At 30.1% G+C, this 15,239-nt stretch overlaps 1 protein-coding gene across 2 annotated transcripts; it reads left to right on the forward strand.

Annotated features, from left to right (window-relative positions):
* Nucleotides 1-123: 123 nt before the first annotated feature.
* On the forward strand, nucleotides 124-14,299 carry LOC111038232. 2 transcript variants are annotated; one of them, XM_022321256.1, is made up of 5 exons: nucleotides 124-350; nucleotides 2,026-2,424; nucleotides 3,393-3,728; nucleotides 4,096-4,425; nucleotides 13,677-14,299. In XM_022321256.1, exons 2-5 carry the CDS (start codon nucleotides 2,308-2,310, stop codon nucleotides 13,875-13,877), a joined length of 984 nt encoding a protein of 327 aa, XP_022176948.1. In that variant the 5' UTR covers nucleotides 124-350; nucleotides 2,026-2,307; the 3' UTR covers nucleotides 13,878-14,299. The 2 variants fall into 2 exon arrangements, with proteins under 2 accessions (XP_022176948.1, XP_022176955.1); XM_022321263.1 differs by having other exon boundaries at nucleotides 2,039-2,424.
* The last annotated feature ends 940 nt before the right edge of the window (nucleotides 14,300-15,239 follow it).

Consider the following 15,239-nt stretch of genomic DNA (forward strand, 5'->3'; position numbering starts at 1 on the left):
AGAGGAAAAAAATAGGAAAAATATATAACGGAAATGAAATAATAGCAATAGGACCGTGCAGGGGGTGGGGGACGTGGTCAATGTCATTGGCTCCACAGCCGCCGACGGTAATAGCCACTGAAGAAATTCTCCGTTGTCGTTTACACCGCGGCGCCGATTGACGATCAGTCACGAACGTCCATCATTACGCAGCTGATTTTAATTCGATCGTGTTTTTCAACAGTATGAAGACAGCTCCCACAGTTCGCATACATAAAATCCGAATCGTTAAAGAAATCTTGCAATTGCATCAACATTGCACATCAAACGGCATCTAAGATTCGTCCAAACTCGGAAATCTAACAAATACAGTAAGTATTAAACACATCAGCTAAACATAATATTCTTGGATGAGATATAGCAAGGGACTTTGGGAAACTTATCAACAATAACTTGTTGCATCGTAACTAAATAAATCACACTTAATTGAGTTGGGTATTTTTTAACACGGCTGTACGTGAATTTTAAATACCTATTAAACAATAACACCACTGATTGTTGAATGGAATAAAATGGAAAAGGGTAGGTATCCCACAAAAGAAGTGTACCAAGTCAAATACTCCGTTTTGAAACATAATTTTAAATGCTTCTTAATAAAGTATAATAAGTATGTAGATTACCTAAATATTACATCTATTTTAAATTTGCTGTAAAACCATTTTTAATGACTACCTACTTATTATCTTTATACTGCAGACATCATAAGCGTTTCAATGGAGGTGGGCAAGGTGGACAACAGTCTTCCCAGGGAGATTTGCAACATGCGATATGTTATATTTTACGAAGTCTTTTGAACTATATTCCTGAAAAATGTATACTATCCACCTCCCTAGCCGGCTAGCCATGAACGTATGGAAGCGCCCATTGAAAAAATAGAGAAAAAAAACTCTTTCAAATTTTGATTTATTCACCAAAATGTAAATTCACAAGAAAAAGGGGTAGTACTTATTTAATAAGATAGAAGTTTGTGATGTCACAGGTCACTTTTTAAATGGTTTTAAAAAATGAAGCATTTGAAAATATGGTCTTCAAGTATAAAAATGTTTAAGATCAGAAGATACTTAAACTTTAAAGGATTAAAGCGGGTGAGCATACTTGGTAATCACTTTGAATTTTTCAATTAAAAAAAAAACACTTCCAATAAATAGGAACTTATAAGTCGTATAAATTATATTAGGTGGATAGGTGCCCGCTAATGTCTTAACTCCATACTCCTCATCCTGAGAGGTGCCAAAATAAATCCAAATAGTTATTGACAATTGATTAAATTGAGTATATAAATCAACACCATGAATGTAGAAAACTCTATGCTTCTCTGAATAAATAATAATGGGTAGGTAATTAAAAGTGATCACTCATTAGTTATTAATATGTCTTGATAAACGTAGGTAAATATATATTTTATAATTTAAGAATTAAGATATAAAATCTCATTTGAAAAGCCAATTCTGTATTAATATCATATCTACTTTATAATTTAAAGGTATAAGATGAGCAAGATTATTTTAATCTTCAAATATTAAGACTTTCAAAATAAAAATAAAACATACAAATGAACAAACTTGTAAACACAATATGTAATAATAATATGTAGAAACATTTTTAATTAAAAAAACCACCTGTAACAATTACATATGAACATTTGACAATATTTTAATTTTGATTAGACTAATATAGGATGTTTATTATATGATTGATACAAAGAGGGAAACCTCTTAGCCTATATAAGTGACTTTTGCAAAGCAGTCTTCAAATTTTGAGCGAAGCTAGATAATTTTTTAGGTTGGTGGTGTACAATAGATAAAATTGGGAGTCTAGTAAAAAAGTTTAAGCTATACCACTGCTCTATAAAATAGAGTATAGACTGCGATACTTATAAAGTCAAACAAATATTTATGTTGAATTATTCCTAGACACCTAGTTGATATTATACATTTATTACTATACAAATTATTATGTTTTGGATCTTGAAGTTTGATTATACAGTTTAGGTGATTAGCTTTGCAGACTGGAACGTAAACCGGCAACGATACCGTATTGGGAAATTGTGATTTTCACGCCCATTGAAACAGATAAATAATTATTATTGCAAAGACGACGGAAGTACGTCCGGTGGCGTCGTTGCGTCTTCAGCGTAATCGTTGCTACAACATAATATAAGCGGTCGGACGTGCTGCTCGTACATTTCGGAAGGGGTAACACCCAAAGGAGAAGACACGCATTACTATTTCACTTATAGTAGCGGCGAGCACATGGTTCAGTGACAATATGTCCAGGAAAATGGGAGCTTCGACTCCCTCATACTACCCGTCCGAAGCCGATTTTGTAGTCAAGACGCCCCAGAAACCAGTAAATGCCTGTAAGCCTCGTCACCATTCCGATCAAGTACGAACCTACATTTAGTTAATTAGTTTATATGTATAACAATTAATTTAGTTCAGTATAGTACTTAACTAAAATCTAATGATTGTATATTCGAAGTTTCTTTTTTTTCTAAAAAAAATACTTATATAAAACGATCAAGTTATATTCTGTACCTGCCATTGTTTGGAAACGAGTTTAGGTCAACGCCGTGAACAATACGAAAACAATTAAATAATTATTATTTTAATCCATCCAATTTATATTGTAGGCCAAAACGAAAACAATGTAGATGCGATATTTAAAAATAAGACAAAATTATAATTATTAAAGCTTTTTTTAACTAAGTTTATTAAAAAACGCATATTTTTTTTCTTAGTTTACAAAAGTTAATGAGCAATACAATTCCTATACTCTAAAATTCAATCATTATTTATTACACATTTGTCATTTGTCATAATAAAAATGTTAGAAAGAAATACATTTAAATATATAACAGATAGGTACCTACTTTTTAACATATAGGTATTAATTATGAAAAATTTACTAATATAAATCATTAGAATTGTTATTTATTCTAATATATAAGACACTATCACACATACCTATAGTAGCTGGATAAATGTAAGGCAACAAATTATTATGTACTTAAAATTAACAAAATCGTGTCAAACGTTCAATTGATGATGCACCCGCCCATTAAGTGTATAGAATACAATGTTCAGACCAAAAACAATTAAATTAGGAATTAAAGACGCTACATATATATAGTAATTACAATACTTACTATAAAGTATAAAGTAACACCCACAACTGATTATAAGTAAAATATATTCGATTTTTTAAATTGTTTTAAAGTTGGTTCTATATCCCCACTAAATCATAATACATAAATAAAATATAGTAATATTATTAAAACAAAATTGTTAACTTAATAATTTAACGATTTGAAAGAGTCGTTTATCTACTAGAAAAAAGATCATTGCTTTTAGATACAATACATCAGCCTGATCGGACTGATGCAAGTAGTTACCGGATGTCTGATGGTCGTTTTTGGCGTGCTTTCGATGTTACACGAAGCATCCTTGTCCAGTGTGGGCGCCGGCCTTTGGAGCGGTGCGATGGCCATGGGCAACGGAGTAGTTGGACTGATGGCCAGCTTAAACGGATGTCTTTCCCCAGACAGGACACTGTCTCCACTATCCGTTACAATTTATCTAGCTCTGTGTTTAGTGTCCGTGGGTGTCAGTAATCTGGCCATCATACTTACAGCTATTGGACTGTTGAAGGACTCGCAGAAGCCATATTACATCATTCCGAAAGACAAGGTCAGGTTCAAACTGAAATTATGCTATAAAACTAACTAAATTCGCGATATGTAGACGTGTGAAAAAATATTGGTTAAGGCCTCAGAGCCGTCAATTCCATCAAATTATGATTTATGTACAACATTACTTGAACCATAACGAAGTCTGGAAAAACAATATTTAAAGTTTATAGCAGTTACACTATTATTAATGTACCTATATCTATAGGTAACAACTAACAGCGTATTTTGTATCATATAGTCAAAAATTAAATTAAATGCTAGTTGTAGGTTTGAAATTGACATTCCCAATTTTTGGAGGGAACTCAGCAGACGAAAACGTTTAAGAACCTTTAATCTAAACCTCCAATCGTATTCGTTTGTTGCAGACACATTACAAAACTTTGACAGCGGATCAGTTACAGACGAATTGGGCCCCCGTGTTGGCAAATTTAGGATTACTGCTGGCTACGTCCGTACAATGTCTTACCACAATGTTGGCCGCATTCCGTTTCTACCGACTTGTTAGGTTGATTGTGGCCGGCGAACAACAGACATCGTGGTCGAATGCAAGACATAGGAGTTCGTCATGTTGCAGTTCAAGCGTCGGAAGCAAACAGAAACTTGTACAAAAGTGGTTGGTGCAGCAAACCCCATCTCAGATGGACCGACCTCGTCAACAGACAAACTATCCTAGGCAGGTCTACGACAATAAAATGGTGAGTTCTTTTGTTCAAATAAATTTTCACCGACTCAGTAGTAGTATTCGACTTGAATTTAAAAAAAAAAATAGAAGTGCATTTTTAACAAGTTTTCTCCACGTCTATATATAACCATTAATACGCGTACGGTACAGTTTTAAATTGTTTTTTTATTTACACGTGTTATAGTTAGCCACATAGAAAATATAAACATACTTATATCAGCTGTGACTATAGGACCTATATAAACATATTACCTACAGCACCTGTATAAAAACCGTTAGTACAACAATAATAATTTTCATGTCACGATGACTAACCTATATAAATGTTTTCAAACCGATGTGAGTATATAATATATTATTATATTTTTAACAAATGAAAATAATAATTCTGTGGTTAGCTCGTTTAAAAAGACATTTGATAAAAAAATTCTGAAACGGGCTCTCAAATAATAGGACAAACCAGCCGCACAAATAGGTATAATATTACTAACGTTTTATAAGTTCTTTAAGAATAGTTAACATAGGTACCTACTACCTATGTAATTAATATGTTGTTGATTCTTGTTAGTGTACCTAATATAAAAAAATATAAAATCTGCAGTGAACTTAAATCTTAGCTTATATGGTCTGAATATAATTTCTGCACAATTCGAATAGGTACAGACAGAACATATAATCTTTACGATAAAGTAAGTAGCTATTACATTTATGATAGGCACAACAAAATGTACATTTTATAGTAAAGGCTAAAGAGCCACTGACGCTAAAAATATGCAATCAAAATGTGTTTATCCATTAAATTGTAAAATGCAACAAATATAATATTATAAATGATAAATGGGTGTGCCATTCAATATAATAATGACCATTAATTCATAAACCAATCATATAAAACAAATAATAATGTATCAAATCGAGCGACTATATAATATGATATCCACTTAAGGCTAGTTAGCATATTCTCTGTTCTGTTCTATAGGTTACACTATCAAACTATAACACTATTAATATTTTCCGATAACATGAACTATGAAGGATTTATTTTATTTTATTCTGTAATATAAGTTGCAAAATGTGTTCCCAATATGAAATACCTAATTTAACAACTCAAAAAATGTTTAACTGTCATGTTCATTGATCCAAAAAATATTACAAAAATAAGCGGTTGCAATTAATTTCAATCCAGCTATAGAGTACCCCTAATGTAGGCTGTGTCCATTTATCACAGCAGTATATGACAGATATCAATGTAAGACGCTTTCCCGAATTAAAGAAAATTATAATTTACAATGCATTGACAACTGCTTAGATACTAAACGTTGTACTTACTACCCATTTTCTTCAAATCTAGATATTTGTTGTTACATTTAGAGATACCTACATCGACAACATTTTCTTATACCGTCAAACGGTATCATATATTTGTATATATATACTTATCAGTGGCGTGCGGTCAGGACAAGCTAGGTAAGCGGCGCATGCCCAGCCAAAAAGGAAAAAATTAAAAGATTAATATTTCTGATGTTAAATAACAATTTGTTTACATTAAAATTACAAATATTTAATAATTCTTATTTTTGTATTCAATTTAAAAAAAAATTATCAGATTTTGAAAGAAATTAAATTTTTTTTTTTCGTATAGGCAATTTCTCTACAGAAGCGCTAGTATTTTAGATTGCCTTTCCCATATCGTTATTTATAGGAATGACCAGTTGTGGTAGAAGGGGAAATACGCGTTTTTACGTAATGGTTGAAAGCGCTATGCCGAGCGCTTATCGATATTTTTAAAAACGGAATTGTCGGAATTCCAATATTCTTACGATGCATATCGGATTATTTTTGTTATCAATATACTTATTATAAGTTTTAACTATACTGTCTATACTATACTAATAATAAATATATTATTTTGTCGTCAACCGTCAACGTGTCTACAAGTCTTCATAGTTAATTTGGTGTTGAACAAACATTTTTAATGTAAGTATATTAAATTCCTATTGCATAATTTTATAGAATTGGTATAGATAATTATTATTTAAATAAATAAAATTATTATAATTAAGAGGAATCAAATTATATTCGCCTTGTTTATATTTGTTTTTATAGACAATGAATACTGATTCAAACAATTGCTTAATCGAGCATCTTTTGGAAAATGAATTTCATTTAAAAAATGTTGATGAAAAATTAACAATTGTAAAAAATGGTCGACCATGTCCAGAAATTCCAAAATTGACATCTAATCACAAAGAAAAAAACAAAGTTTACATTCGTCATTTTAATATTTCTAATTATTTAAATACTCCATGGTTGACTGGTAGTGCAAAATTAAATAAACTTTTCTGTTGGCCTTGTGTTTTATTTACCAGGGAAAAAAATGTTTGGTCTCATAGTGGTTTTGTTAATTTAAATAATTTAACAAATGGTATTCAAAAACATGAACGATCTCAAACACATATTTCTTCTGTTTTAAAATTAAAAATGTTTGGAAAATCTAGAATTGATTTGCAGCTTGATGAACAAAGACGTTCAGATGTAATACGCCATAATGAATTGGTAAAAAAAAATAGAGACGTTTTAAAACGTTTTATTGATTGTGTTTGTTTTTTGGCGATTCACGAATTACCATTTCGTGGTCACAATGAAAGAGTTAATTCTTTCAATCAGGGAAATTTCCTCGGTTGTTTAAATTTATTATCATCTTATGATTCTATTTTAAACGTGCATTTAGAAACATCAAAAATATTCCGTGGTACATCCAATAGAATTCAAAATGATCTTATTTGCTCAGTTAGCAACATCATATCAACGTCCATTGAATCAGAAATAAAAAATACTAATTTTGTTGCAATATTATTAGATGAAACTTCAGACATAACAAATCTGTCTCAATTATCAACAACTTTAAGGTATGTCCATCATGAAACCGGGGAAGCACATGAACGTTTTATCTCATTTGTTGATGTTAGTGCTGATAGATCAGCAGACGGTTTGTTGAAACACGTAATTGATATAGTTAATAGGTATGAATTAAAACATAAATTAGTAGCTCAAACTTATGACGGAGCGGCCGTTATGAGTGGTCATGTTGGAGGACTACAAGTTAAAGTAAAGGAGCTCTACCCAAAAGCATTATTTGTCCATTGTTTTAGCCATTCATTAAATCTTGTACTTTCACAATCAGCATCAAATATAAAAGACTGTAAGATTTTTTTTCAAACACTAACTGGTATGGGATCATTTTTTACTAAATCTTCTAAACGTACACATGCTTTATCTAATTTTACAAGAAAAAAAATGCCAAAAAATGCGCCGACTAGATGGAATTTTTCTTCTCGCTTAGTAAATACAGTTCACGAATACAATTCATATTTCATAGAGTTTTTTCAACACGTATTAGATAATTCTAATGATTGGGATAATGAAGCGATAGTATTATCTCAAGGGTTCATCAATTTTTTAGATAGTCGACAAACATACTTTTTGCTAATAGTATTTAGTAAAATATTTAGTTTGACTGATATTTTATATGAAGTATTACAAACTAAACGTTTAGATATTTTATACTGTGTGAAAAAAATTGAAGAAACTAAATGTCAACTGCAAAATTATAGGTTAAATCTATTTGAAAAATTATGGGAAACAGTTTTATCAGATAAAGGCGATTTTGAACTACAGCGTAAAATTCGTGACCCGAAAACATTTTACAAAGTACTTTTTAATGAAATATTTGATAACATATTGACAAATTTGCAAGCGCGATTTGGTTCTTTAATTAAATTTGAATTTTTATCATTAATTGACCCAAGTAAATATTCAAACTACACGAACGAATTTCCAAATTCTGCTCTAGAAAACTTGCAAGAATCAAATTTTGGAGAAATATTTGATTTTATTAGATTACGAAATGAATTAATTGTATTATATAAATCTGAAGAATTTTTAAATACTAATCCATATGATTTAGTCAAAAAAATTAAGATGAATGATTTAATATCGGCGTTCCAAGAAGTATTTAAACTCGGTCAACTAATTTTAACTATTCCCAGTACAACAGCTTCAGTTGAACGTTCTTTTTCGGCATTAAAACGAATTAAATCGTATCAAAGATCTACACAAGGGCAAGAAAGACTTAGTTCATTATCATTAATTTCAATCGAAAAGGAACTCCTGCATAAAGAAAAAAATCATCCAGAATTTTATGATAAAGTTATTAACGAATTTTTAAAACAAGAAAGACGAATGGATTTTATCTATAAATAAATTTTAGATTGTAATTTTTATTTTTTATCAATAAAATACCTTTTTTTGTTTTAACTTGAAATTTATTTTAGCGCTTACCCAACATAAAATATCACCGCACGCCACTGATACTTATATAATGCCTAATATAACAACCACGGAACGCATTTTTAAACAGCTTTTCACAGTCACCGAACAACGGTGAAAAAAAAATAATAGGATAATAGTATAGATAATTCCCAATAGGTATAAATAAATATTAACGACGAAGATAGTTATTTATTTATTATTATTTTTTTCATGACATTTTTTGTATACTACGCTTTTATTCCGAGGTTTTTTTTATACACTTTTATTCTCGAAAAAACCGTCAGCAACTAAGTATATGGCCGCGGTTCCGCTGCGGGCTCGTCTATAATATAATTGGCTCTTTTTTTCCTTCAAAGTATCCCTACACACTCAAACATACATCACATTATATTATATTATAGGTACTATTATATTCGTCTGCAGCACAACAGCATTGACAGAGTGCGTATACGCAATGTATATACATAGCTACGAGCCTACGATAATAAATATATTATATATATAAGCTGGTATGGAACGAAATAAACGTGAAGGAATTAGTTCCAGCCCAGTTATCGGCTCGGATGGAAATGTCTCTTTCTTTTCATTCTCATTTACAAACACGCGCATTATTCTCTCCTACACGTCTGTCTGTTCGGTCGGCGATAGCCGTACCACACGAACGAATAGGAAAGAAAAGATATAGATAAAGAAAAAACGCAATCGTCGTGTTGATACCTCTTCTGCACTATATACATAATGTAGGCCGCTAAAAACTGCATCAACACTAACTAATATGAGTCCTAACATATGAGAGAGAGATTATTTTATAATATGGCGTTTTTGAGTCTGAAGTCGGTGACGAGAGATGGTCGCGGGCAATACCACATCTTGTGGGTGGGAGTGTGAGGCAAACAGAATCATTTTCCCCGAGCAATGTTATAAGGAGTAAGGACGCACCGACATTTTTTCTATTAAAAAAAAATCAATAAATCCAATTTGTAAGTACAACGAATCTTAGTTATAATACATAGCTTAAGTGAACGAAAGGAAGATATAACTATACGATTGAGAGCGCCGAATTTTTTTTTATCAACCCCTGTCCCCGGACCACCTCGATCATACGCACTATGTGGGCTACAAAAACCAGACTCTCGGGTCGATCCCCGAGTACTCGACAGCCGACACATACCCGAGACACTCAGACAACGTCGCCATGACGCGTCACCGTCTCTCGTCAAACAGTTCGGATCCGAATAGACGTCCGATCGGAATCATAGTAGATATGTTCTATGCGTTAAAATTCATTTAAATAAACTCTGCAGATAACAGTAAATACACAACAAATATACTGTAGGTATTGTAGGTAGGCATATAATATAATGTGTATGGTTTATAGCGTATAGGTATATATGTATGTATGTAAGTATCGCGTGGACGTGTACGAAACGAACAATGTGTAATGACAGTATGAAATAATAATTGCCGGTCGGGAAAAACTGTCACACATCTAGAGGTACCTGTAATGACGTATAATATAATGTCGTCGTATAGTTATATTCTAACGTGTGTGTGTTGTGTGTATATACACGCGTTTTGGTCGTGCAATTTGAAACCGTTAGGTAGATATTCAGTTTGCGATCGCACGGTTGTTAATTTTGTTGTTATTATTATTTCGTATAAAATATTTAGGCGTATAATGTGTATTTATTATTGCTTATTTATTTCTTAAGCCTACGGTATGAAAAACTGCATTACTCAATGGCAATAGATTATATTAATTCGAGATAGATTCTTCAAGCTTCACCCGTTTATAATCTATATAATATACAAATAGCAATATATATATTATATGAATACGCTTAATATGACTATTATAGTACCTACTATACGAATCTATCTCGAATGTATTAATATAACCTATTATTTTTAGTACTATAATAGTCATATTAAGCGTATATATATAATATATATATTGCTATTTGTATATTATATAGATTATAAACGGGTGAAGCTTGAAAATTGTCATCCAATATTAAGAAATATAAAGTACCTACAGACACAATGATGTAATATGTACTTATACATTTTTTCAAATCTCAGTTAATTGGATTCCGCTCAAAACGTGGTTTTTGGAATAGATGTAGGTACCAATATTTTAAAAAATATAGTTTATTTTTAACTATACTCTTTGGTCACCACATCGGTATAGATCAGTTTATCTCATTCGGAGGCTTTAACTCAACCAAAGAACTAGAAGCTATCCAAATCGATTTTTAAGGTTTGTCTATAAATTGTAACACATATTTAAAGAAAATCTCAATCAACCATTTATAAATGTTATAAATGTAAATACCTTAGAAATGAAGTGAAAAATTAGATTTATTTTTTGTGTTTAAGTTCCTCAACAATTGAATTGACTGTCCATAGTTAATATCTTAATTTTTGAAGTACCTAAAAAGATATAATAAATATTAATTTGTTTTATTCTTCTTTATCAGATTATCTATACCACTACAATACTACATCCAATTTATTATTTTGTTACTTATTTTATAGTATCCGTGAATTAAAAAGAGATTTTAATTTAGTTATGTTTTGAATTATATTATGTAACTACTAATTCTTATTGTAATGATGTCAGTCTTTGTGTCCATATGCATTTCAAATAAATAATAAAATACATATTTCATCTTTTTACTGCATGCAAAATCAGACATTTGCTCGCATTCAATATTGCCCCTACATAACAAAGGTTAGGTTAGGGTACATAAAAACAGATCAATTTAGTATAATTAGGTACCTAAGGCTGATTATTGGATTTTAAGCTACAAATATTTATACCTTATTATTTCTTCAGATTTTTTACATAATTTGATCAAAATTTAAAGTCTTTGATTCAGATCTGTTTGGCAGCACATTATATGATTATTTGAATGTACATTTTGCCTATCATCTATATTTACATATATTTAAAAAAAGTCTGTGACTAAGTGTATGTATAAATCAGTAACAAATAATCAAAACGTCCAAATTATTTTGGGTAGGTATCTAAAAAAACAATAAATTATTATTGTAATAACTAACAATTATTATGCTACAAAGAAACAAAAAAAAAACATAGAACCAAATATGATTTGTATGTATAATATAACTTGGACGTTTGAATAATAGGTATAGATAATTTATCAATATAAAAGATCTAGGTGTCACTAATTCAAAAATCACAGAAAACCATTTACAATGAAAGTATTGCTTGCCATTTCCCACATTACATGGGTACGTAAATATGTAAGAAACACATTATACATTTATACCTATATAACAATAATACATATTATATACAATACAAATATTGTTCTAGAAAGATAATAATAATAATAATAATATACAATTTGCGTAGGTTTGCAGTCTTAAAAGATACGAAAAGCAATTTTACAAAATAAATTATTTCTTTTTGCAAATGTTTTTTCTAGGTAGGTATTAAATTGTTTTTAAAATAAAATGATAAATAGAAACATTGAATAGCTATTCTAGTAAAGATGTTATAAGCAAACTTTTAATTCTAAGTAGCTACCGTCTAAATAAAATATTTTAACTATACAATACAAGTGGGTTTAAAAGTTAAAATATGACTTTAATTTATAGGATGAATTTCTCGAACTGTTCTAAATCAATCTAGGTTTCACTTTATATAAGGTTCTCTGAAAAAACTTACCGGTTCCTCTTATTCTATACATTTTATAATAGTAACAAAATTGTAAAGTTTAATATATTGTAGGGTACATATAAACCATTATTTCCTCGAGGAATAAATAAAAATAAAAATGAAATGAACATTCTTAAGAACTTAATAGAAAAACAAGTTTCTGTATAAACGATGTAGAAATTTTAAAAACAAGTAGATAATAGGAATTAAGTTGTGGGGGAGAGCAAAATAATATGTGCAAGATAGGTAGGTATAGGTATTAACGTATTGCAGTAATGCCTATAGGCTTAATATACATACGACATAACAATAATAATCAACTGAATAACAAATAAATTTTTAAGTTGAACAAAATAACAATGCCATAAATTATTAAGTGCATTTTAGGTACATAAACTTTATTAAAAAAAAAAAATTAAATATATTTTATGATATTTAAATACTAATATAAATACTATAATATACATTTAAAAAATATCTCTAATACTTTTAAGTACTTACTTGTCTAGGAGATCTTCAGTCTGAATTTGACTAAGTGAATTTTAGTTAAGAATCTACATAATATGTTAATGTGATGATCAATATTATTTTTAAGTGAGTGAGTTGAGTTGATAAAGCTCAAAAGACAAAATGTGTGAAAATGATCACATAATTTAGCATAATATAGCTTGTACATCATCTATTACTTGAGTTTATTTTTAGAATTGAGTATTTTAGATTTAAAGGGGAGCAATATTGATTTTAAAATCATTTTTTTTCTTTTTTTGTATCAAGGCAAGACATTTTTTTTATGCAAGTAATATTATTTTTGTTACTATATAATACATATACCATATGCCATATTTTATGCAAAAATTAGTTTAAACTACCATATCAATAAATATATAAATACGGCGAGTCCGCTTTTACTCAGCATTCTTTTCAGTATAAAATGATTAATGAAACCTACTATACACTGCAGAGTGACTTCTCCGGTTTTTTTAAGGTATAAAAATACAAAATAAGTAGGTATTCTAATATATTATAAATAGGCACTTAACAAGTATGATTATCCACTAACCACTATATTATATGACGTTACTTTTCCCGTTATAATGCCTTAAAGGTTACGCCATCACGCTTTGGCGCTCGACTTTATTATGTAATAAATTGAATTTACAGTTAAATTACCTTCCTACGCTACAATTTGCTTTGTACATATTATATTATTATAATAAACAATATACAATTGTTCTTGTTCAAAGGGTGTTTACGACGAAACGAGAACCTTGCCCAAGTGGAAAAGTCACAGAACGGCGCCAAAACTGAAACCCGCAAGACCTGATAGAGGGGAGAGGAGACCGTCAAACGATGCCACGGACGTTCACAGGACATACACGGGTATGGACAGAGAGATTGTCGAAGAGTTCATTTCCGTCACAATGGACCCAAAACACTATAGCTGATCGTCTATTTTGTACATCTGATAAGTGTATGCGGGTTGAAAATTTTGTTATACATTTGAGTGAGGAGGCGTGTCACATCCAGTCTTTCCGATCGTTTACGCTAACCTCTGAATAATGTTCATTTTTAAATAATGGATTTCCGACATACTATAATTCAGTATCTCTACGACACATTTATGTATTATACATGCGTGCCTCTACATATAGATAATATATTATACTAATTGCCTACAAAATATTAACATGGCCCATTTCGTGTGAAATATAAGCATGACTGTTTCACTTTTCGTTATTTTATTTTATTTTACCATACATAACGGGCGGTAATCCAAGGTACAGTAGCTTAAAATGAAGACGATCTAGATACTAACATTTTAATATGAAAAGTATTTTAGTAGGCGAGAATGGTTTTCGTGTGCTAGGCATAATTATAACCATTCGATAGATGGGATGACTACGACCATAGTTAGTGTAATGCAAAGGGATATAGAAGGGAGCTAATATAATCTGGAAGATCTAACAAATATCATACAATAAACATTTCCCTCTACAAGAACTTCAGCCTTCAGGTACTAAAATACTGTAACTCTATCTCATACTATTATACATTATACAAACCGGTAATACCATAGTAACATAACTTACTACAAACAATTACCATTAGATACAAATGGGTGTATAATACAAGTTAGGCTACACATAATTATACACACGTATGAGCTTCTGATAGCTTTAAATAATAAAAATGTTTACCTAGTAATTACAAACTTGTATGTCACGACCCCGGAACGTGAGTATTAATTATTATCTATTAGATCAAATACAAAATATATTTAACAAGCAATTTTGAACAAATTTAACTTATCATTTTTATAAATGTTCAAACATTGTACAGATTCTAGATATATTCAATAATATTAAAGTTACTTGGATTATAATAATTTAATAGGAGATAACCAAGTAATAAAATATATTTTCAGGTTTCATCGACATAATTTAAGTCGGGATCACGATTACCAATCTAGTTCTAGTTCTAGACATTTGTGATTAGAATTTATATTTGAAAATACTTATAAAATGAAAAGATTTTCATTTTTTTGTAGTTAGAATAAATAACTACTGTATTTAATTCTATTTTTCCAATGAAATTGATGGGACCTATCTTATAGTATTCGAATTCAAATGAAAATAGAATTACATAGGACAAAAGTTAATGTGAAGTGAAATGCAACGTTTAGTAGTCAAAAAAATGTAATATCGTTATTCAACAAACAAAAACTGTATTCATAGCTGACAGTTAAAACTATTTGAGAAATATAAATTATTTAATATATCCTGCAGTGTGGTTTAAGGAGTAGGCGA

Source organism: Myzus persicae, unplaced genomic scaffold (genome assembly GCF_001856785.1).
Source record: "Myzus persicae strain clone G006 unplaced genomic scaffold, MPER_G0061.0, whole genome shotgun sequence".
Classification (NCBI taxonomy): Eukaryota; Metazoa; Arthropoda; class Insecta; order Hemiptera; family Aphididae; genus Myzus; species Myzus persicae.

Coding starts and splice junctions, on each gene's coding strand:
- LOC111038232 (XM_022321256.1), top strand. CDS start 2,308: ATGTCCAGGAAAATGGGAGCTTCGACTCCCTCATACTACCCGTCCGAA. Junction 2,425..3,392: donor CTCGTCACCATTCCGATCAA/GTACGAACCTAC, acceptor CATTGCTTTTAG/ATACAATACATCAGCCTGAT. Junction 4,426..13,676: donor AGGTCTACGACAATAAAATG/GTGAGTTCTTTT, acceptor TCTTGTTCAAAG/GGTGTTTACGACGAAACGAG.